Here is a 22297-nt window from a genome sequence, read left to right as displayed (position 1 = left end):
ACCACTTGATTCATTTGGTTGCTTTCTTGTCAAAAGTTACAAAGGAAGAAGGCTTGCTGGGAAATGCTAATTTGTTTGTCTAATGACCTTGCTCCCTGTCATTAATGATAACTTGCTGTACATCGCAACGTCAATTTTTTCTCAAAAGTTCAACCTTTTAGAAAGAGGCAATGTTCTTCAGCAAATGGAGTAAAAAAAAAAAAAGCATAAATAATGTTTAGCAAGCCCAAACTAAAAAGCGGGGCTTAAGAGCAAGGACATTAGAGAACGGGGTGTAGTCTACCGCTAAACTGAAGTTGATAGAGTTTTATTTAAAAAGCAGCATGGGACAAGAAAGACTCATTGGATTGGCTTCTCTCAATAGAGACCAGCAGAGCCAGGAATCTGGGCTTCAGCAGTGTCGTTAATGATTTTGCTAAGCGCAAGGCTCATTAGATTAACTTTTAATGGGTGAGTACAGGTTTCTCTTTGTTATGGAGTGGGATCTGGGATTTAAATCTATAGCAATGTAATTGTCATCCCCTCATATGTAACATTTGGCCGCTGTGCCATTGATGATGAATGGTAAATTCTCTAAATGCAAGTGATGGTGTGATCAGGTGCCGTCATCCAGTCCTTCATATTCTCCAGGCCTTTAGTGAGCTGCTGTGCTTTTCTTGATGATTATTTGTTCATAACATCCAGTCCTTCATATTCTCCAGGCCTATAGTGAGTTGCTGTGTCTTTCTTGATGATTATTTGTTCATAACATCCAGTCCTTCATATTCTCCAGGCCTATAGTGAGCTGCTGTGCCTTTCTTGATGATTATTTGTTCATAACATCCAGTCCTTCATATTCTCCAGGCCTATAGTGAGCTGCTGTGCCTTTCTTGATGATTATTTGTTCATAACATCCAGTCCTTCATATTCTCCAGGCCTTTAGTGAGCTGCTGTGCCTTTCTTGATGATTATTTGTTCATAACATCCAGTCCTTCATATTCTCCAGGCCTTTAGTGAGCTGCTGTGCCTTTCTTGATGATTATTTGTTCATAACATCCAGTCCTTCATATTCTCCAGGCCTTTAGTGAGTTGCTGTGCTTTTCTTGATGATTATTTGTTCATAACATCCAGTCCTTCATATTCTCCAGGCCTATAGTGAGTTGCTGTGCTTTTCTTGATGATTATTTGTTCATAACATCCAGTCCTTCATATTCTCCAGGCCTATAGTGAGTTGCTGTGCTTTTCTGGATGATTATTTGTTCTGTGCTTATCGACATACTGTTTAAGCTACCTTTGTGTTGCTTTGTTAGTGTAGGGTGGCTAAAGCCATTGCGGATGTTTGATAGTTGGAGAAATTAGGCTGTGGTGGTTTGAGTCCAGGGCAGGCTGTTAGATTGGCGTTGACAAAATTGGTGCTTCGGCCTGTCTTTGAACAGCACCACCAACAGCAGCCGCTGCTGCTTTGCAGGATTGGAGTCGCATGGTGAGTCTCTCCATGGTGACATAGCAAGTATGTGGAGTGGTTGTGTGTCTTTGTGTGTGTGTGGGTAAAAAAATTATATTTGCACCGGGGCCAATGCCAGTTATGTTACGCCACAGTCTCCATCTCAAGGCTGCTGCAGAAAAGGCAGAGATGCAGGCACAGGCTTGGGAGAAACAGGTGACACACAGAGTCTGTACATTAATAATATATAATTACATTATATAATATGAAACTTTTATTATATAATTATATGACTGTTAATGGTTGTAGGTCATCTGTTTTCCCACCTCAATATTGTTTTAGATAAACCACTGTTCACATCTTATAGGCCTGCTCATTACAATGGATCATCATTGCATGAAATAGCTTGCACTGACCAAATTAAATGAAGTATCTTCTGTAAAAGCCTCAATCCGCAGTCTTACAGTATCAAGTGGGAAGTCAACCGCACCTTGTCTCCCATCAGAGCTGGAGTCTGGAGATGAACTGCAACTTCATCAACTTTGCGAGTTAGCGCGGGCCTGGGAGGAGAGCTGGACAGGCGGACTGTCGCAAGCACTTCTCCAGCCACTACATCATGGAGCAGCCGCAGGTTATTTCCCGTGGATGGAGCTGACAGCACGGTTCATGTGTTAGAGCCCTCAGGAGCCCCATTCATTAAACATCACTTATGCGCCAGCGGCCAGGAGAGGAGGAGCAGACGAGAAGAGGGGAGTGAGAGAGGGGGGGGGGGGGGGGAGAGAAAGAGAGAGAGAATATACAAGGCACCTGCCATTCTTCTTAACCCCCACTGAAATCTCTTCAGCCCAAATTGCCTTGAGAATTGCCTTGGTGTTCTCTGTGGTCATTTTGATCTGATCTCATCTGGCCAATAAAATAAATCTATTACTCTGCCACTAGTCATTGTAGCCTGGAAATCTGTTTGTGCCACTTTTAGGTACAAAGGCAAATAATAGTTTCAAAAAATAAAACACGGATGGCAGTAGTGATTAAAACGTGTTTGTGATTAATTAATATTTGAAATGTAAAAAAAATAAAATAAATATTGATTGTATGTAGTTCCGGGATTCCATCTAAGTGGTGGAAAGGCAGTCCTTCTCTCTCAAACTTTGATATTAATGACTAATTCTACGGAGACAGAACCCGCAAATACATCCGTTGACGTAATACTCTTGTGGATACCATCTCAAAGCTAGCCACCCAGAGGCGTGGACCTATTTTTGGAATATATCTGCTTCTTAGAGCATATTCAGATTTGTCTGATCAAAGTAGATATTCTCCACAAACAAAAAAACAACATAAGAAAACAACCACAAATAAACACTAAAGGCGGCCAATTTCAAGTTCATTCTTTAATTAGAAAATCTACTTATATACAGTATATATGTACTGTAGCAAATAAAGTTGATTCCGTAGGGTGCATGACAAGCACCAGTCCATCATAGCCTTCCACACTATAAATAAAGTTTCATTTGAAATGTCTTTTGTTTTAATATCATTCACTGTCGAGTCCCCTGACATGGGAGTACTTCTTCCAGCAGAATCCATCTGTCAATACTGTGGCGTGGCTGCACTGAGTGCAACGTCTTCTTTCCGCTCACACAGAGGGAAGGAAAAAAAGAAAAAAGAAAAAAAAGGAAACAAAAATCTAAAAAAAAAAAAAAACTCTAAAGTCAGTAAACATAACATGGCAGTAGGAGACCTGAGTCGGAACACGGTTTGGATCTGAACACACACCCTGAATCCATTTAGACAGCAGCTTTTGGAGTTGGTTACATTGTTTGTTGGTCCCTGTTGTGTGGAAACAGAGACGAAAGTGAAAGCAGAAAAAAAAAAAAAAAACATCCCGAGGCAGAGAACCAGCAGAGCATAAACGCACGTTATCGCTTTGAAACATTGAGACACACAATGCAGTAAAAATGTCATACATTCCCTAATTGCAGCCCAATAGGACAGTCGGAACAAACATTTTATCATCTGTTTAACAGACATCTGTTGGTTCGATATATTACAGTCCATAGATACAATGCACAGAGGAAAAAAAAAAACATTAATAGATCACAGTAAAAAGTACACTTAATAATTTCATTTTTGTTTGATCATTTTTTTTAAAAAAGAAAGAAAAACAAAACGAATAATTGGTTCTCTCTTCTTTGCCTTTCTTGTCCCACCTCCACGTATGTTTAAAAAGTGAGGTTTCGCGGTTGATCTCTACCTCTGTTGTGAAATTCACCACTAAAACCCTCACGCTCCACAGAACCCAAGTGTCGCTCTATCGAACGGTATCAGGCACTGAAGTTACTATGGCCAGAGCAGGTTTTAGTCTTATCGTGTTACCCTGAATGCAGTTGCTATTTACATGTCGTTGTTTTCTTAATGCAAGGATGTTCCCTTTACATGGACACCACCAATTTGATACAGTTTAACATTTGTGATACATATACGGGTTGAAGCAGGGGGAGTCAGTACAATTTTCTCACTCATCGCAGCTTGATTTTGTATGTTTGTTTTTTTTTTCTTTTTCTTGTTTTACTATGTTACCTTCTCGCACATTTGATACACATTTTTCATACAGTTCATTAGCAGGCAGTGGATGTAATTAGGATTTGCAGATGGACTTGGTATTGACGACCCCCTCCACCTCTCAACACCAAACAGCCAAACATTAGTGCGACTAATGAAATATTTTAGTTTGTTTGTTTTTGCTTGTTCCTCACTGGCTGAGGATTCTGTTGTTTCGTTCGCTTCACGTCAGTCAGTTCGTCCGCCAAAGACAGGCGTCAACAGGGAGAGTTCGGTTTTTCTGATATGGCTGACGGGCGGCCCTATGCCAGAGACCACAAGAGGCCCACACATTTTCTCCATCATCATCATCATCATCACCATCACAACCTCCAACTCAAGTTCCTCTCTTCCTCCTCCTTCCTCTTTTCTCAACCCTTTCTCCTTTTTCCCCCGTTTGTTTTTCTCAACTTTCCTACCTCTCGCTGGCTCTTCTTCCTTCCTTCAAACCTCTCTCTAGTTTCCCCAGTGCATCCTTTTCCCCTTCCCTCTTTATTCCCCGCTTTCCTCCCATCCCAATCCCCCTCTTCCTTGCTCTGATCTTTCAGCCTCGTGTTGGTTTTGGTTACCAGCCTCCTCTCCTCTGGTCTCCTGTTTAATCTTCTGCTCCTCGTGGGTCGGTGCCTTGCAGCTGTGCGGAGCTAACTCAGACGCTGATGCGGAGGACGCTGGGGTTTTCCTGTCGGCTACTGGCCCGACTTCTTGTCCTTCTGGAAACTGAAGCTTGTGCGGCGGCTCAGCTTGCGCTGCTTCTGGGCGAAGTAGTCGGCACGTGACGAGCTGGATCGCGACTCCAGGATGTAGTTGACCTAAGGATGGAGGGGGGGGGGGGGGGGGGGGGGGGGGGTTAGAGGCAAAAAACTCTTCCCCTTTTTGATCATCTCAAAAAAGTGAGGTCAAATGCGAAATGTGAACCCTTTGTTCCCTCGAGTGAGAACCCTCACCGTATCGCACGAAAACAGAATTAATGTAGCCAATCCACTTCACAAAGAGAGTGAGCTAGCACACAAGCAAAAATAAAAAAATAAAACAAGTTTCTGAAGGTGATCTGATGCTAAATTCTATCCTGTGTGTGGGGAATAGATGCATACTTGAGGAGCGCGGTGGGTTGGGGCGAGGGTGAAGGTGGAGGCGGTGAACCTGCTCTTACCTTGAGCACGATCTCGTTGACTGTAGCAGCATCGGACTCGAAGTAGAGCGCCTTGTAGTCATGATTGCTGAGATATGTGAGTTTGAATATTGCATGACCTACAAGGACAGCAGAGAGAGAGAGAGAGAGAGAGAGAGAGAGAGAGAGAGAGAGGTGACTCCCAGAAACAAGAATAACTATCGAGGTACTGTGGCACAAGTAAAAGAAAAAAGCATTACCATGACAGCAAGCACATAGAGCAGTGATACTTTACATTTTAGCACATCGTGCTGAATTAATTACCACGCGAGAACTACCCACATTTAAGTGTGCCCCAATAAAATGTAAGGCCTATAAATATTATTTTACTAGTGAACAAACATCTGTTGGTCCGCCTTCATATTTCATTAGAAGCCTTGCATCCGGACCTGCCCATTCATTAGCGCTAATGCAGAGCACAGGGGTTTAAATCAGCCAGCATGCTCAATAAGCAAGCGAAGGTTAGCCTATGCTAATCTCGTCCCCCATCCATTAGGCCAACTCCCAGGTCCGCCCAGGGACCAGGCAGCGGGGGTGTCGATCAATTTAAGCCATTTGAAATGGCCAAGGAGTCATTTGTCTCGGAGGTCACAAGAGTGCAAAAGGAGCGAGCAGGCCCAGGAGAATCCGGCTTCCGTGCCAAATGACAAATTCCCATGGCTTGTGAGACTGGAAGAGAAGATTGGTCATGGCCAAGGCTTCCTTCATCACAACGCAGCCCTTCACCGATAAGGTTTGCTTTCATCGATCTCATCATGAATAACACAGATATGAGCAACAATTATACTAATGAACAATAACTATTTAGCATCTTTTCTGCAAAGAGCAAAAAAAAAAAAACGATTGATGGCATCAGTACTAATGAAAGAGCTGCAAGACAGTCACACCTTAATTGTGGTACACTCTGGGGGGGGGGTGTCTAAATCGAAAGACTACACTTAACACAGCAGGGAAACCTGAAACCTGATGAGGGTCACCTGCTAGTACGGTGGCAGCTGTATGTGTCTGACATGACAGAACAAATGTAGTACATTAAAGTGTCACTTTATCAATCACCACACACCAAGCCAATCAAACACGGCAAGAGCTGATGGACAAGCCTGCACTAGAACAATGGAAGGGTCAGACTCTAGTCTCCAGGCAACACCCACAGGCACAACATCTGATGGCAATTCTGAGAAAAATGTAATAAAATAATTCATTCTTTTAGGGATAATGCAATGCTCAACACATTTAACACTGTGATTTACATCATTTATTTTATTTTGGATAAGGAACTTAAACGCTCTGTTTGTGTACCGAGGGATACAGTGGGAGGATAAGGTAATGCATGAGTGTGTGTGTCTGTGTGTGTGTGTGTGTGTGTGTGTGTGTGTGTGTGTGTGTGTGTGTGTGTGTGTGTGTGTGTGTGTGTGTGTGTGTGTGTGTGTGTGTGTGTGTGTGTGTGTGTGTGTGTGTGTGTGTGTGTGTGTGTGTGTGTGTGTGTATGTATGTATGTATGTATGTATGTATGAGCTGGGTGTGTATGTTGAGGGTGTATGTGTATGAAAGAAGGCAGGAAAGGTTTTTCCTTGACCTTGCGGCTTGGGGTAATTAATGATGAATGCCTTAGTTACTACCTCACGGCAGACATTAGGGCAAAGGCTTCCTGTTCATGGCTTTGCTCATGCTGTGAACTCTGCCTGGTTGTGAAGATCCAGGCTTTTAAAAAAAGATTCAGGAAGTGAGGAACAACACGGTCTAATCAATAATGTTAAGAAACAATGCCTTACTGCTGATTTCAGAAAAGGGTGCGGTGTAACCAAGGAAACAAACAAACAAAAAGACGCAGCTCAGAAATCCTCACAGTGATTTGTGGAGGTGTACCTTAGTGGCAATGGGGAAATGGAGCCGGGCTAAATTCATTGTGCTGCATGTATATTTCAGCTCTGGTGTGTCTTTACATCGTGATACTGGGTCTAACGGAGGCCTGGCCTGAATGTGTGGGTGGAGTATATATGACCAACTTGAGAGCAGCAAAAAAACGTAATGAAGAATCACATTAATGGGATTACACCCACATGCCAATCACTCTCTGCCGCAAAACTCGCACTCAACTACGTTTAGTTTATCTGATTGTTTCTCGGGTGTTTTATAGTAATGACCTGCCTGACTCACACACACACCTCCATACCCCCACACATGTACACACACATATACTGCCTGTGATCCATCTCTACCCCTCGTCTTCTTAAAGTTATACCAGGCAACCGTTCCATGGGATGAGAGATTAACAATTTAACAGCTGGAGAGCAGATGAGGGCTAGAGACTTCATTTCAGGCCTGCACTCCTAAGAGGACACACACACACACACACACACACACACACACACACACACACACACACACACACACACACACACACACACACACATACCTATACAGCCTGTGATCTGTTTCTTCTTAAACCCATGCCAGGCAGGTCAACCACACACACATCCTTTTCTGTCTGTCAACCACACACACACACATACACACTCTCCTAGCAGTGGTCTACTCACTGGGGCTTTTCTCCTCCACCAGGTCGCAGGCACACAGCAGGTCGGAGTCGATGGAGATGGGCTTCTGTCGGATCCAGAACTTGGTGCTGGTCTTCTGATTGGTGACCGGGTCGATCTCCACCTTCTCTCCCGAGACGCCTAGCGAAAGACAACAGAATGGAGGGATGGTGAGAGAGATAAAGCCAACCGGCACACAGGCATGAAAGAAAGACCAAACAAAAAGAGAGAAAAAAAAGAAAAGAAAACAGAGAGAGAATGAGTGGGAGAGAATGCAGCTGTGTTGTGTTTTTTCGCGCACCGTCTTATCGGGGGTATTCAAATTGATTTCCAGACTCTATTCTCCTGGCCTGCAATTGTGTGCTAGGATGCAGACGCCTGGCCAAGGCTTGCCTCTCTCTCCTCCGTGAGCGACAACACAATAGGCGCTGAATCCACAATGAGCCGGAACAAAGACGTGCGGATATTGCCAGCTCATACAAGGCGAGCCCACTGATGACAGACACGGTGTACCAAAGGCACACAACGCCTCCCCACCCCTTTGTGAACAGCCTCCACTCAATTATTAAACCAGGCGGGCCACTGGATCAGCGCAGAATAGGACAACGCACACAAACGCAGAACGCGGGCACAGATGACTGAGAAACCTTTGATAGCCTATTCCAACAATGCCACACACCACACCCCCTTCATTACATACACACACCCACACAAACAGACAGACGCACACACAGACACACAGACACACACACACACACACACACACACACACACACACACACAGACTCTTCTGCTCCAAATTCACATAAGAAAAAACACTCTACCCAAAAACACTGGACCACAGGGGGGCCCCCAACGGTGATGGGACTGACAGCTGTCAATCAGGCAGCCCGATGTGAAATATTGCAGGCAAAGATCAGTGTGCCCCCAAATACTCCCAAGCTGTCAATCACTGTCGGCACGGCAACGGAATAATCAACTGATGCACGCAGTAAACGACCATTTTGAGTTTGTGTCTGAAACCATCAGTCAAAAGTGAGCGAGCATTGAGCCATTTTTTTAAATGGGGGGGGGGTGGGGTATTGTGTAACACAGAACAATGTGCATTAGGAAAACAGAAAACACTATGAGGGAAAGTCCTCCATCTGCTAAGGATATTGAATGCATGGAGAGATGGAATAAAACCATTTTTTTTTTAAAAAGGAACTCATTCTGCAGCCTCTCCTTTTCCGTCTTTGACCATATGGAATTGGTTGCCATAGCAAACAGCACAGGAAACAACAGTGCGCTTCGTTCAAACGTGATGAGAAGCAGCAGGGTGATCATAGGAAACTGTTCTAAAAACAGGCTCCTTGGAAAGGGGGCTCGCTCACACACACACACACACAAGCAGACACACACACAAAGACACACAGTCACAGACACTCACTCTCACTCACAAAGACACACACACTCCTAACACACACTCTGGGTTTACTGGTGATGAATGCAACTTATGTATGACGATTCTACAAACATACACATCCAGCTCCGTCAATAAAAAGTGCCCATAAAGTCTCAGTGCCTTTCACACCTGAAGCTTGAAGCTGAGCCACTGCTGCTCTCCTGCTGGGTGCTGAAGCCAGACAACAGCTCAGTTCATGTATGCCTTCCTCTTCCTCAGATCTTCACCTCATCTTCACCTCTCCTCTTGTTCTCCTCTTTGTTCCCCTCCATTCCCTCTCTCTTTCCCCTGCTCTCCTCCTGTCCTCTCTCTCACTCTCTTTCCCCTCCACTCCTCCTGTCCTCTCTCCTCTCTCCTCTCTCTCTCTCTCTCTCTCTCTGCCGTCTCCTCACGTCTCTCTCCAGCAGCGTCCCCTCTGTGCTGAGCTGCCCGCTGGCGAGTGAGCTGTTCCCGCCGCTAACGAGAGGCGACACCTTCCCGATAACCCCTCCGGCCGCCGCCCCCCCCCCCCCCCCTTTGCCTTTCGTTTCCCTTTTTTCTCTCTCCCATTTCTCTGTCATGCCGTTAATGAGCTTTATTGACCCAGGCCGGCACGGAGCTGACGGCTCCACCATCTTTTTTCATTTACATCAATTACGGGTTAGACAAGGGCATAGGCCCTGGCAGACTACTGGCTCGAGCTCCGGGGGTGGGGTGGGGGGGTGCACCGGTGGGGTAGCCACTCCCTGATATGATTATGCCCTCAGGAATGGCATCTCCCCAGCAGAGGCCTCCACACAGTTGGGTTGGGAGGGCCTCTATAGAAAGTGACCATAGATATTAGGTGTACATCAAGAACTAACCGCGACTCACTAAGGAGGTACAATGGATTCAACTGCACAATAGACAGCCAATTGCTTGACTTACAGAGAAGGAGTGTTAGAACCTTTTTTGAGATAATTCCTTTGAATTGCCCATCTAGAGCACGACTCTGTGTGTGTTTGTGAGTGTGAGAGTGTGTGTGTGTGCGTGTGTGTGTGTGTGTATGTGTGTATGTGTGTGTGCGAGTGTGTGTTTACCCAGCTGTACGTCTGTTGTGAAGCGCAGCTTATGGATCATGCTGATCTTGAAGGACTTGTAGTGGTGGCTGCTCAGCATGTCCTGCACTGTGGTGATGTCTATGGGAGGATCCTCCTCGGAACTCTCCTCGCCTCTTGAGCCTGACGATGGGCAGAGGAGAAGGAGAGAGAGAGAGAGGGAGAAAGACAAAGCAAAAACATAAGACAGTGGAAGAGTAAAAAACAGGAAAGTATGTCAAACAAGAAATACCAGACACAAGAAAAACGTCCCCTTCCCTGTCTATAAGAAGTCAACACACATTTGTAGCATCACTAGTAGGCTTACTCTGTCTTCCTCTAAAACCACTAAATTAGTACACAAGTTGGGAGTTTATGACTGCAAAAGCATGTTAACACACTTCACTCTGAGACTATGGCATTAAATGAGCTGACTGAATGACTGAGTGGAAGTGTGACTGAGTGGAAGTGTGCTCACTGTTTTCTCGGACGAGGCAGAACTCCAGCGTGTTCTGGTTCTCCAGCGTGCTCTCGAGGTCCACGGCCACGTTGGGCTCCGTCTGCTTCTCCAGCCGGTACTGGGGACCTAGAGGAAACACAGCATGGTGAGGAAACACGCTCCACATCACGGCATGAGCCGCATGTCCATCGACAAAAACAACGGGTACAAAACAGTACAAAAGTGGTTGAATTGAGACAAGGGTGGTTAACCATTGTCATGTCTGTTGATGTGGGTATACAGTATATCCAATCCAAATTTGTATCATACTCTGGATTCAGAAATTGCTAAGTAGTGACTGTCTCACACTGAAGGTTCTTTCCTGGTTGGTTAATTTGTGCAGTGGTCTCTCACGCTTGACGGCTACACAATGGTCAAACAGAACTTTCCTTCTTTTAGCCTTTGGAATAAGGCAACGGTCTTTATAATTACGACTTGACAAGCTCAGGTCATGTTGTCCATAAGATCTGGTTTAGCTCTATACTGAACACATGTGAAAACAGCAGGGGATAGCAGAGATGGAGCGAGAGAGAGGGAGAGAGAGAGAGAGAAAGAGAGAGAGAGAGAGAGGGAGAGGGAGAGAGAGATGGAGCGAGAGAGAGACGGATCGAGAGAGAGGGGGAGAGAGGGAGAGAGATGGAGCGGGAGAGAGGGAGGGAGGGAGAGAGAGAGAGAGAGAGAGAGAGAGAGAGAGAGAGAGAGAGAGAGAGGGAGAGAGGGAGAGAGAAATGGAGCAAGAGAAAGGGAGAGAGCCAGCCTACACAGTCTCAACCACATGTGACTCCTCTGACTTACAAGAGCACACTCATCATCAAGGACAAGGGCACAGAGGTTGTGGCATCTCTCCCCTCTTCCATTCTTCTATCTATCCCTCTATCTATCTATCCATACCTCCCTCCCTCCCTCCCTCCCTCCCTCCTCCTCCTCCTCCTCTTGCTCTCTCCATCCCTCTCTCTCTCCCTCCCTCCCTCCCTCCAACAGCGTTCGAGTGCCTGGCCCCTCGAACAAAAGCCGGCATTCAGCCTCTTGGCCCCCGACGCTCTATTCATCTCTGGCCCCAGGCATGTCAGGGGCGCCACGCTCCACCCAATTTAGCCCACCCAAACCTGGAGCCCCAATTAGATTCCCAACCCTCCTCTCCTTTCTTCCCCTCGCCAGCGCCGCCAGGCTGCGCCGGTGCCAGGGCCGGGACCTGTTTTTAGGTGACCTCTTTGGCTCGCAAATAGCCAGATGCAATTATCCGTCTCCACTGAAGAAGACGGCAATGAAATCAAGAAAGAAAAAAAGGGTAGAAAGAAAGAAAGAGAGAGAATGTGGAGGAAAACAAAGAGTGATTCTAGAGAGAAAAAGATAAAAAAAAAAATTTGCTGTCTCTCGCGCTCTGTTCTACTCAGTGTTTTGTCAGACGGCATGACCTCACTGTCTGATGTGGACAGGGCAAGTAGGACCACCCAATTGTGAACCAGCTAAATATTTGTGCGTGCGTGCGTGCGTGCGTGCGTGCGTGCGTACGAGAGAGAGAGAGAGAGAGAGAGAGAGAGACCAAGCCTGGAGAAAACAAAGGCACTTTAAAACACACATCCTCCGCGGCGATGCTGCTGCATCTTAATTAACAAACCCGATTAAGAAGCTCGTGGCGGCTCCTTCCGTCTTAATGAAATATCTCGCGGGGGTTGGCCGTGACGCGGGGGCCGCGCGGCTGATTGAGTTAGCCCAGTGCTAGTGACGCTGACGCCGAGGCGCTAAGCTAAGGCTAGGGGCGCCCGGCTCTGCTCTCTCTCTCTCTCTCTCTCTCTCTGCGCCCGCACTACGTTCCGTCCACAGGGCTCTAATCCAATCAGACCTGTCCGTGGGAATCAATACCTGGGGCGTCTGAGGGATGCCACAGGACGCGGCCCTCCCAGAGGGCTCACCCCCCGGGCAGGCTCATGCGTCTCCATCACCGGGACTTACACCCTGACCACTAACGAGTCCCCTTCCACAGAGTCCACCCGCACTGATAATGGGGCTCTCCACGGGCCGCTCCTCCCCGTCTATGGCTCTTATTTCCCTTATTAAAGAGGAGGAGGAGGAGAGCGGACACTCAGAAGCTGCTATTATCAACCTCCACTGTCAGCTAAAGTGGTCTTAATGTCAGGGATGTTAGGTGGGGACAGAGTCCCCGAGGCGCAAGGGGATGAAGAGATGGAGTTTGGAGTGTGTGTTGGTGGTTTCGATACGCCGTCAGGTTTGTGCAGGTTTGTCGGTAGCATTCCAGTCCACCTGTGAGGAAGAGGAGTGTGGTAGAGATTTGAAGGTCACTGGAATTGTTTTTTTGTAGTTACCATATGAAAGCGCCATGGAAGGGAGGAGGAGGAGGAGGAGGAGGAGGAGGAGGAGACAAAGAAAAAAAATCTCTGGCATTCTTAAGTAGGGCAAAGACTGTGGGCAATATTTACCCTTTTCCCAAATACCGTGGTTTCCAAAATGTCAACGGAGCCTCCGCACACCGGCAACCTCCACTGAGAAAGAAAACAATCTGCCCGCATTGGCCCCGTGGCGTCGCCGTGCTCAACAGTTCATCTTTGGCCAACTCCCGGACAGAGCGGCGGAGGCCGTGCCTCCCCCCAACGAAGGCAATGAGGAGGGGCAAATCCAATTTCACCAAGATGGTACATGTCCGGGGTGGTGGCTTAGGTGTGTAGGTGTGTGTGTGTGTGTGTGTGTGTGTTTTCTGTGTGATTTTCCTACAAGACCCTGACTCCCTGATCCACAGGCATGACACTGCAGAGCAGAAGTGTGTGACTAATTCAAAAACACATGAAATGACCTTTCAGATTCCCGACTGGTACAGTTCTTGCTAGTGAGAAAGAGTGAGAGAGAGAGAGAGAGAGAGAAAGGGGAAAAAAGAAAGAGAGAGGGAGAGAGAGAGCAGGGGGGGAGAAAGAGAGAGAGAGAGAGAGAGCAGGGGGGAGAAAGAGAGAGAGAGAGAGAGAGAGAGAGAGAGAGAGAGAGAGAGAGAGAGCGAAAGGGGGGGGGGGGGGGGAAAGAGAGAGGGAGCAAACAACACAACCTCTAGCCTCCAGATTTCTGCCTGATTCTGCAAAGCTGGAGGATTTACCCAAACATATGCAGTTTAAGGCTGAAGCCAAAACAAACACGGGTCCAGGAGAGCTCTGGGCTTCAAGGACAAGCACAGGGCTGATAAATAACCCAGTCTCCATCTCGTACACCTCTGGAGGATGACAGAGAGAGGAGGCAGCGGAGGATGAGGAGGAGCACACAAACACGATGGAGAATGCTCCATGCATCTTTGCACTGTGCTTTGACATGTCAAATCATTCATGAATATATGCTGACTGTCAATCACTCACACACACACACACACAGGCACCCATTTTTGTGTGTGCTCCACTGTGAATTCAAAACAATACAAGTCACTTATATATATATATATATATATATATATATATATATATATACACAGTACCAGTCAAAAGTTTGGACACACCTTTAATTTTTAAGTTTTTTCTTTACTTTTATCATTTTCTACATGGTAAATTAATACTGAAGACATTTAAACTACGAAAGAACACATATGGAATGACGTACTAAACAAAAAAAAGTGTTATATCTACCATGTAGAAAATAATAAAAGTAAATAAAAAACTTGAAAAAAAATGAGAAGGCGTGTCCAAACTTTTGACTGGTACTGTATGTGTGTGTGTGTGTGTGTGTGTGTGTGTGTGTGTGTGTGTGTGTGTGTGTGTGTGTGTGTGTGTGTGTGATATATATATATATATATATATATACACACATACATACACAAGTCACTTATACAAATATATGTGTGTGTGTGTGTGTAAATATGTATATATATATGTGTGTGTGTATGTGTGTGTGTGTATGTGTGTGTATATATGTATATATATATATAGAGAGAGAGAGAGAGACACAAAGACACATGCCCCGCTGTGCCAAAAGAAAAAAATAAATTGAATAAGGTGCTCTGAAAGCGCTCCTATCCAGTGTGTACACATCCACAGTCCTGGGCCGCTCTCCATAAACCATAAACACACACGCCCTTGCCTCTCCCTCCCGGACGACGGAGCTCATTTGCAGTTCAAACACACACTGTGTGCCCCAAGCTCAGCCATCACCTCCTCCCAAATGTCAGCGCCGTTTACCCTGATAACACACACACACACACACACACACACACACACACACACACACACACACACACACACACACACACACACACACACACACACACACACACACACACACACACACACACACACACACACACACACACACACACACTCGTTCTTGCACAGTCCGCTCAATCTCCTCTTATCTGGCCCCGCAGACACCGGCAGCTTTAGAAGCCAGTGCCTATTCGTCGCCTGCCTCCAATGTCAGAGTCAGAATCAGAATAAAGGTCTGGCCAATCTCCAGCCAGGTGCCTTTTGCTGGGGCTTCGCCATTTAAAAGCAGCCACGTTTTCCCCTTCACTCAGGTAGGAATCGATTCATTGTGCTGCCACAGCTGAATTTAATGGTTTAGAGGAGAGGAGAGCAGAGGAGAGGAAAGGAAAGGAAAGGAAAGGAAAGGAGCTAAGATGAGAGGAGAAAAGTGGAGAGCAGAGTAAAGGAGCGGAGAGGAGAGAAGTGGAGAGAAGTGGAGAGAAGTGGAGCGGAGAGGAGAGGAGAGGAAAGGAGCGGAGAGGAGAGGGTGCACAAAGTGGGGGCACACAAAGGGAGTTCACACACAGATCCGAGGGCATGTAGTTTACTGGAAAACACTCCTTGCTTTAATTAAGCATTACATCGTGAAAACCAAGAAAAAAAAATCAGAAAACAGAGGTTGGCGAGGATGTCCTTCTGCTCCATGTCCTCCTGTGCATCTCCATCAGTTAAAGCAGGACCACCCAAGACTTCACCCCAGAGCCATGGCACCGTTCACCCCTTAGCCATGGCACCATTCACCCCTTAACCATGGCACCATTTCTCCCTTAGCCATGGCACCATTCACCCCTTAGCCATGGCACCGTTCACCCCTTAGCCATGGCACCGTTCACCCCTTAGCCATGGCACCGTTCACCCCTTAGCCATGGCACCGTTCACCCCTTAGCCATGGCACCGTTCACCCCCTTAGCCATGGCACCGTTCACCCCTTAGCCATGGCACCATTCACCCCCCCCCCCCCCGCACAGGGCACCATTCTGGCTCATTTGCCAGATGGATAAGGAGACAGTAGTTTAAGGGAGGTGAGACCTGCCTATCTCTTTCTCTTCCTCTCTTTCTCTTTCTCTCTCTCTCTCTCTCTCTTGTTCTCTCTCTCTCTCTAACTGCAGCTCCCTCACCTGCCCGGACAAAAGAATAACTAATGCAGAGGGGTCCATGTGGCCCGCTGGACATGAGATAAGAGAGCAAAGCAGAGGAGGGAGAGAGGGAGAGGAGAGGAGAGGAGAAGCAGGCGAGAGGACCAAATAGATAAACAGTGAATGAGAATGGAAGAAAATGGAGACAGCAGGGAGGGGGGGAGGGAGGAGGGTCGGGGAGAGAGAGAGAGAGAGGGAGGGAGGGAGGTGGGCAGGGGGAGAGAGAACTAGATAAACAGTGAATGAGAATGGAAGACAATAGTGGAGGGAGAGGGAGGGAGAGGGAGAGCAAGATGGGCAGAGGGAGAGACAGGAAAGGAGAGAATTATCCAGAAGGACTGACAGAGAAAGAAGGTAGAGAGAAACAGAGAGCAAGGGAGGGATGGAGGAAAAAAGAAAGAAAGAGAGAGAGAGGGAGAGCGAGAGAGGGGCAGAAATCGAGTGTGCAGGCGAGTAGAGGAGAGAGCCCGAGTGGCAAAGGGAGACAAAGACAGAGAGACTGAAGAAAGAAAAAAGGAGAAAAGAAAAAAGGAGACTTGCTTCTCCAGCGAGTAAATAAATAATCAATACTAATCTAAATGCAAATAGGAGTGACTCTGATGGCCAGCCTTTTTATCAACTGCCCAATTTCACCCCCCCACCCCACCCCACCCCCCAACCTCACCCTTCTCAAACGCCAGTCCTCCACCTAATCACCATCACTCAGCCCCAGCCCCTCCACAGGGCCCAGACTAAATGGGAAGGGATCACCTGAGACTTCCACCATTACCATTACCACCACCTTCACCGCCGGGGCCCCAACCTCAGGTCACGCTCTACTGCCCACCACAGCTCTTATCTCCCTCTCTCTACTTCTCTCCCTCTCTCTTTCTGCCTCTCTCTTGTCTTTTGCTCAGACCCCCTCCATCTTCACAGAGTCCTGTCTTAGAGCGCCCCCCCCCCCCTCCCCCTCCTCCAGGGCCTTTTCTTCATTCTGAATGTCTGACGGAGAATGAACTCTCACTGGCACATCCTTGCTAAAATTACAGAGCAGGGGATGGAACTATTCTGTCTCCGTTCTGTGTGTGTGTGTGTGTGTGTGTGTGTGATATCTTTTAATTTTTTTTATATAGTCAGTGTCAGCCATCACGGCATTCCGCATCAAAACGCCTGAGCGGATGCAAATAAATAAAAGGAATAAACACATAAAGAGTTGAGATTCAGCGACTGTTTGGAGAGGTGTGAGGTAGGTGTAGGTGTGTGTGTGTGTGTGTGTGTGTGTGTGTGTGTGTGTGAGCGTGTGAGAGAGTACTCTGTGTTAGTGAGAGGTTCTTTCCGAGTCGGCATCTTTTTTTTGTATGTGTGTGTTTGTGTGAACTGCTTCAGCTGGGAGAATAAAGTTGTTGTTCCTCCCCTCCTCTTCTCTTCTTTTGTTCCAAAAGGAAAGAAAAAAAGCGCTCACACACACACACAATCACACACACACCTCACAGAAGAACAGGAGAAACCGTGCAACGAGCAGAAGGCAGCGTGTTCTTTCAGACAGAGCTGTCAAGACCACTGTTTTAAGGCTCGGCACGACAACAGTCCCAACCCACCCTGTAACAACGCAAGACAACATCTCCGAGACAGCTACAGCTACAGCTGCTTCTGAAGGCCTCACAAAACTAGTCTATGGCTGTGTGTCACAGTAGTGGTTCAGAAAACATCATTATTCAGAAACATTAACTCCGAAACAAAAGTAAAAAACCTGATGATAAAATGACAATCATCATCCCTACAGTTCAGCCCCCTAAACCCCCATGAACAACGGGAACGACAAAAAAAAAAAAAAAAAAGGTTCAATCTGGTCCTCGTTGTTTTTCTTGGCCACAGCTCAACGGTGAAGCTCACTGCTATTAAAATGATTATCCGTCATTACCGCCAAATGCTGCTGAATTATACTGTCAGTGACGTAACTACCACAGGCTGCCGCTGAGAAAATAATCCCCCTTCCACTGAAAGGAGCCAAGGCCAGGCATTCTGGGTAAGCACTCAGAGTTCTCCCCGAGGTCCCCAGTTAAACACAAGATCTTTGATATAAGGAAGGAAGAACAAAATCACTCCTCGCCACTGAAGTGATGGGATGCTGTGTGAAAATATCAGCCTGTCTACACAGTACAAAGATCTGTGGCGCTCCCGACACAGTGGGCTAACTCAATTTCACTGAATGGAATATGGATGTAGCACAAACGTAGCAACAACGCTATGCAGCTTGTGCTGACTTTTTTTTTGGAAAAACAGAGCCTGTGATCTGAAGAGAACGTTTTAAAAACGAGGGCTGAGCCAGAGGTGCCATGGAAAGGACACGCTGTAATGAGTTAAGAGCTGAACCTCCAACCGCACATCAAGCTTTTGGGTTTTGGGGATATTGTGCAGTCTCCTCTATGGATATGAAGCCCCCCTCTGTGTTCCTGACGGACCTGACAGAAACGTGTAGACGGGGACCCCTCCTAAAAACATGCATGCATTTGTCTTCGGTGGCCACATGGCCCAGATGGCGCTTTTCTCAGTGGCAAGTGTTTCAGCCCCGGTGCCCCAACATCTTATTCCACATGCGTTCACTTCTTTCATTACAGAAAATACAAAAAAAAAAAAAAAGAGTCTCACGCATTGTGCCCGGAGATTTGACAGTCTGTGGGTTTGAAAGGCATTCACCGCTGCGCCATCAAGCCACCCAAGTTCGAGCAGTGACAGGAGGCTCAGCGCGAGGGGACTGGAGGGGGGGGGGGGGGGGGGGGGGTCCGCAGATGAGGCCCACAGTTGCCATTGTGCCCTTAACTGGCAGCACCCCTCAGAGATGCCCGTCAGAGTTGGGAGTGGGGGGACAAGAGAGAGAGAGAGAGAGAGAGAGAGAGAGGGAGATGTATTCATCCCCACCTGTCCTCCAACATTCCATCTCATCCCTCCATCCATCTCTCTCTCGCTTGCTCTCTCTCTTTCTTTTTTTTTTTACACCCAATATTTAATATTTAGCAGAAGCTTCTGCACGTATTTGAAACTCTTTCGGCTGACAGAAATGGGGAAGCGGTGATTGACAGGCTGAGGATTTGACAGATGTATGGGTGGTGACTGACGTCTGGATATGCACTGATGGGGAGGTGAGGCTGGATGGCGATAGGGGAAGATATGGGGGGGGCTGACAGATTGCGGCTCTCTGGTTTGGCACACTAACAGACCTACAGTGGAGCACAGTTCGTGATCACTGAAGTCACCAGGAATTATATAGGTTGACAATGTTTTGCACAGGACTACAAATGCTGAACTAAAAAGCTCACACATAAAAGACGAACCAAATGATCGTATCGCCTCTATGCGTCACATACATATAACACATTAGTCAATGTAACATTACCAACTGAAATATTAAAGATTTTAAAGATCTTAAAGAATAAAAAAAAATCAGTGAAAAAAATAAGAAAATACCATTGTACAGCATAGCATCCCACTCTTTACTCTAAGGAAGTTCATGAGATGTGAGAGTTTGTTTCAGAGGCCCTATACCAGACCTTGGCAAAGTGAGGCCCAAGGGCAATTTGCGGCCCGTTGGCAGTTCCTGTGCGGCCCGCGGAGGTCAATTGTAAATTAGGAATCAAACGTAAATACCTGTATTTATTATACGGCTCTTCAGAATGTTCCAAAAAGTTCCGTTGATTTGAATGGGCCATCCCAACGTTTGCAGTTTCTTTATATTCACTGCTGCGAAAAATGTATGACTGCTGTCATTGGCAACGGGTTTTGTGTGTTCTAATTCACATCTTTCATATCATTCCGCAAGGCAAGTAGTCCGGTCATTTAACGTAACTGAAAGTCATTGAAACTTGAAGTCAGAAGGTGGGTTGCTTCGCATTTGCGTGAAGAACTAAACGGCAACAAAATCATTAAAAAGAGGTATTTTGGAGAAATGTCTTCTATTGTTTTGGCAACTAACCGTATGTTTGCGGGATATTTTTTTTATTTCCGTAGGCCTACATTCGTGCGTGTGGGCGTGCCTGCGACCATTTGCGCTGATAAAAAATGATATTACTATTAATTTGTATACTTATACTATTGCATTACAAGCTTGCTCTCGTGTGTGTGTGTGTGTGCCATGTGTATTGATCGTCTGGGAACACCTTTAATACTGCAAAAACATGCTCATTTTCAAAATCGTTTTGGTGAATGTTGATTAGGCCTACATGTTGATTAAATAATGTTGGCGTTTTTACTATGCCTGCACCACATTTTTTTGATAGCCTAAATGCAACATCTACTCTTACCAGTAGCAGTTAATCAAAACCATACAATTTAATGTTTTTTTATAAAGAAATGCAACTTATATTGAGCAGAATTGAGTTCAGCCTATTGGTCCGGCCCTCCACAACACTCCCACTATCTCATGTGGCCCCTTGGGGAAATGAATTGCCCACCCCTGCCCTATACAGACACAAAGCAGATAAAGAGAGCAGGACCCAGGACTAGCCCTTGAGGTAAGTGAAGAAGTGAACGGCAGCTTACCACATAACTCCACGATCACCCTGAGCCAAGCCACGTTCCCCCCCTCACTACCAAGCCTCATTCACTTCATTCAGCTACGCTCTTTCTTTATGCTAAATGTGGCGTTACTGTAATCCGGTGTAGTTCAGCTGATATAGCTGGACACTAGGGAGTCCGCCTAAGTCAAGTTTACTACCATTCAGGGCACACATGGCAAGTAGTATATGTATAAGCTGTATAGGTGTCGACATGACAATGAAAGTAAATGAAGTATTAATCGTAAATCATACATAAATAGATTAAACGATCATCATATGAAACACAGTCACACAGTTATAGTTTCTACTTAAATCAGCCTCTTCCACCCCACCAGACCCTTTATCGCTGGACCTTCCTCTACTTCATCAGTGTGCGACAGGCTGCGATCTGTTACCTCTGACTCTTTATATTAAATCCTCAGCCCTTATCTGATCCCCTGATATCCGCCCCTGACAAATTAGACATCACACGCCAGCGTTATCACAGATCACACACACACACACACACACACACGCGCGTTATCACAGATCACACAAGGCAGATGGCTCCTCTCACACCTTGGGCCCGGTGAGGCTGTGTGTGTGTGTGTGTGTGTGTGTGTGTCTGTGTCCGTCTGCAACCACACAAGTGAGCATTCAGTCTGCAACGCCCCCATTGCAGTTTTTGCAGACAACATGTCAGGTTATGTGTGAATTATGACTCATTTTGGACCACACAAAAAAAAAGAAGAAATTCAAAATCAGACACTGAAAATAAGCTTGGGCTCCATCATGATCTTATCATTATGATCTATGCGGTGTATAAGCTCAGCTTCTACGGACAGCAGTGCCAACTTGTGAATGATTCTCCATTTTGAAGAGAGAAACAACAAGGCACAATAAAGAAACTACAAAGCCAGCAAAAGAAAAACTTAAACTGACAACTACAGCCTCGATGTGTACTAGCGGAAGACTGACAAGCCAAGGTTGTGTGATTAGAGATAGAGACGTCTTACCCACAAACACTGGTCAGGAAGGCGGCAAACACAGTAAACCAGACCGCATAAGTGAGGCATTAATGGGAAAGAAATGCAGTAATGATACAAAACAAGGCACAAAAATCTATGTGAAAGGCATGTTTAAAATATAACCCTGCTCTCCACATTCAACAGCGCTGAACCACAGATCCTATTAGTTCACCCTTAAATGAAGCCGCACTTTTGAGAAAAATGTAGACAGAGAACTTTTATTTTGACATAAACTCTAGCGGCAGCCATACTGGAAACTTGACCAACTTCACATAGCTGCAGACGGATTACACTCAGGTCAACTGTTAATTTCAGATTGTGCAATTGTTAAATAAATGATATGGTCATTCCATTGTTTTTTTTGCTGGTTGAAAGCCATGCCCACCACCCATTTCCACTATATATATGGAGCTGCCTGGACAGTCTGCTAGGTACGCTACTTACTTCATTTCACTGGAACCATAAACAAACAAAAAATGTAGATGTCGGCCAGCAGATTTCTTAGGTTAAGTAGATAACGAGATCATGTCCATAGAGCAGGGAGCAGGAGTCTTACCGGAGCCTTTCTGTGAGCCTTTCCTCTTCTTCAGGGCCCTCTGCAGGATCTCCTTCATGGTCACCTTCAGGCTGTCCACCGGGATCAGGGAGAAACCATGCGCCGCATTT

The 22297-nt window shown here is 46.3% G+C and overlaps 1 protein-coding gene across 4 annotated transcripts in view; it reads right to left on the bottom strand.

The window, feature by feature from the left end:
* Window positions 1-2799: 2799 nt before the first annotated feature.
* The window catches only part of mapkap1 (MAPK associated protein 1), a 40759-nt gene continuing 21261 nt past the window's right edge, over window positions 2800-22297 (bottom strand). For 2 of the 4 annotated variants that reach the window (XM_031577251.2, XM_031577252.2), the window contains exons 7-13: window positions 22188-22297; window positions 21620-21628; window positions 10707-10814; window positions 10232-10372; window positions 7733-7870; window positions 5175-5272; window positions 2800-4833 (exon numbers count right to left, since the gene is read on the bottom strand). In XM_031577251.2, coding sequence (XP_031433111.1) covers window positions 4711-4833; window positions 5175-5272; window positions 7733-7870; window positions 10232-10372; window positions 10707-10814; window positions 21620-21628; window positions 22188-22297 — 727 coding nt within the window. In that variant the 3' untranslated portion in view covers window positions 2800-4710. The remainder of the gene's footprint in view (window positions 4834-5174; window positions 5273-7732; window positions 7871-10231; window positions 10373-10706; window positions 10815-21619; window positions 21629-22187) is intronic. The other 2 variants (XM_012830210.3, XM_012830211.3) reach the window with 1 other exon arrangement.

This window comes from Clupea harengus, chromosome 12, assembly GCF_900700415.2.
Source record: "Clupea harengus chromosome 12, Ch_v2.0.2, whole genome shotgun sequence".
Lineage (NCBI taxonomy): Eukaryota > Metazoa > Chordata > Actinopteri > Clupeiformes > Clupeidae > Clupea > Clupea harengus.
This window is presented reverse-complemented; position numbering and strand designations above follow the sequence as displayed.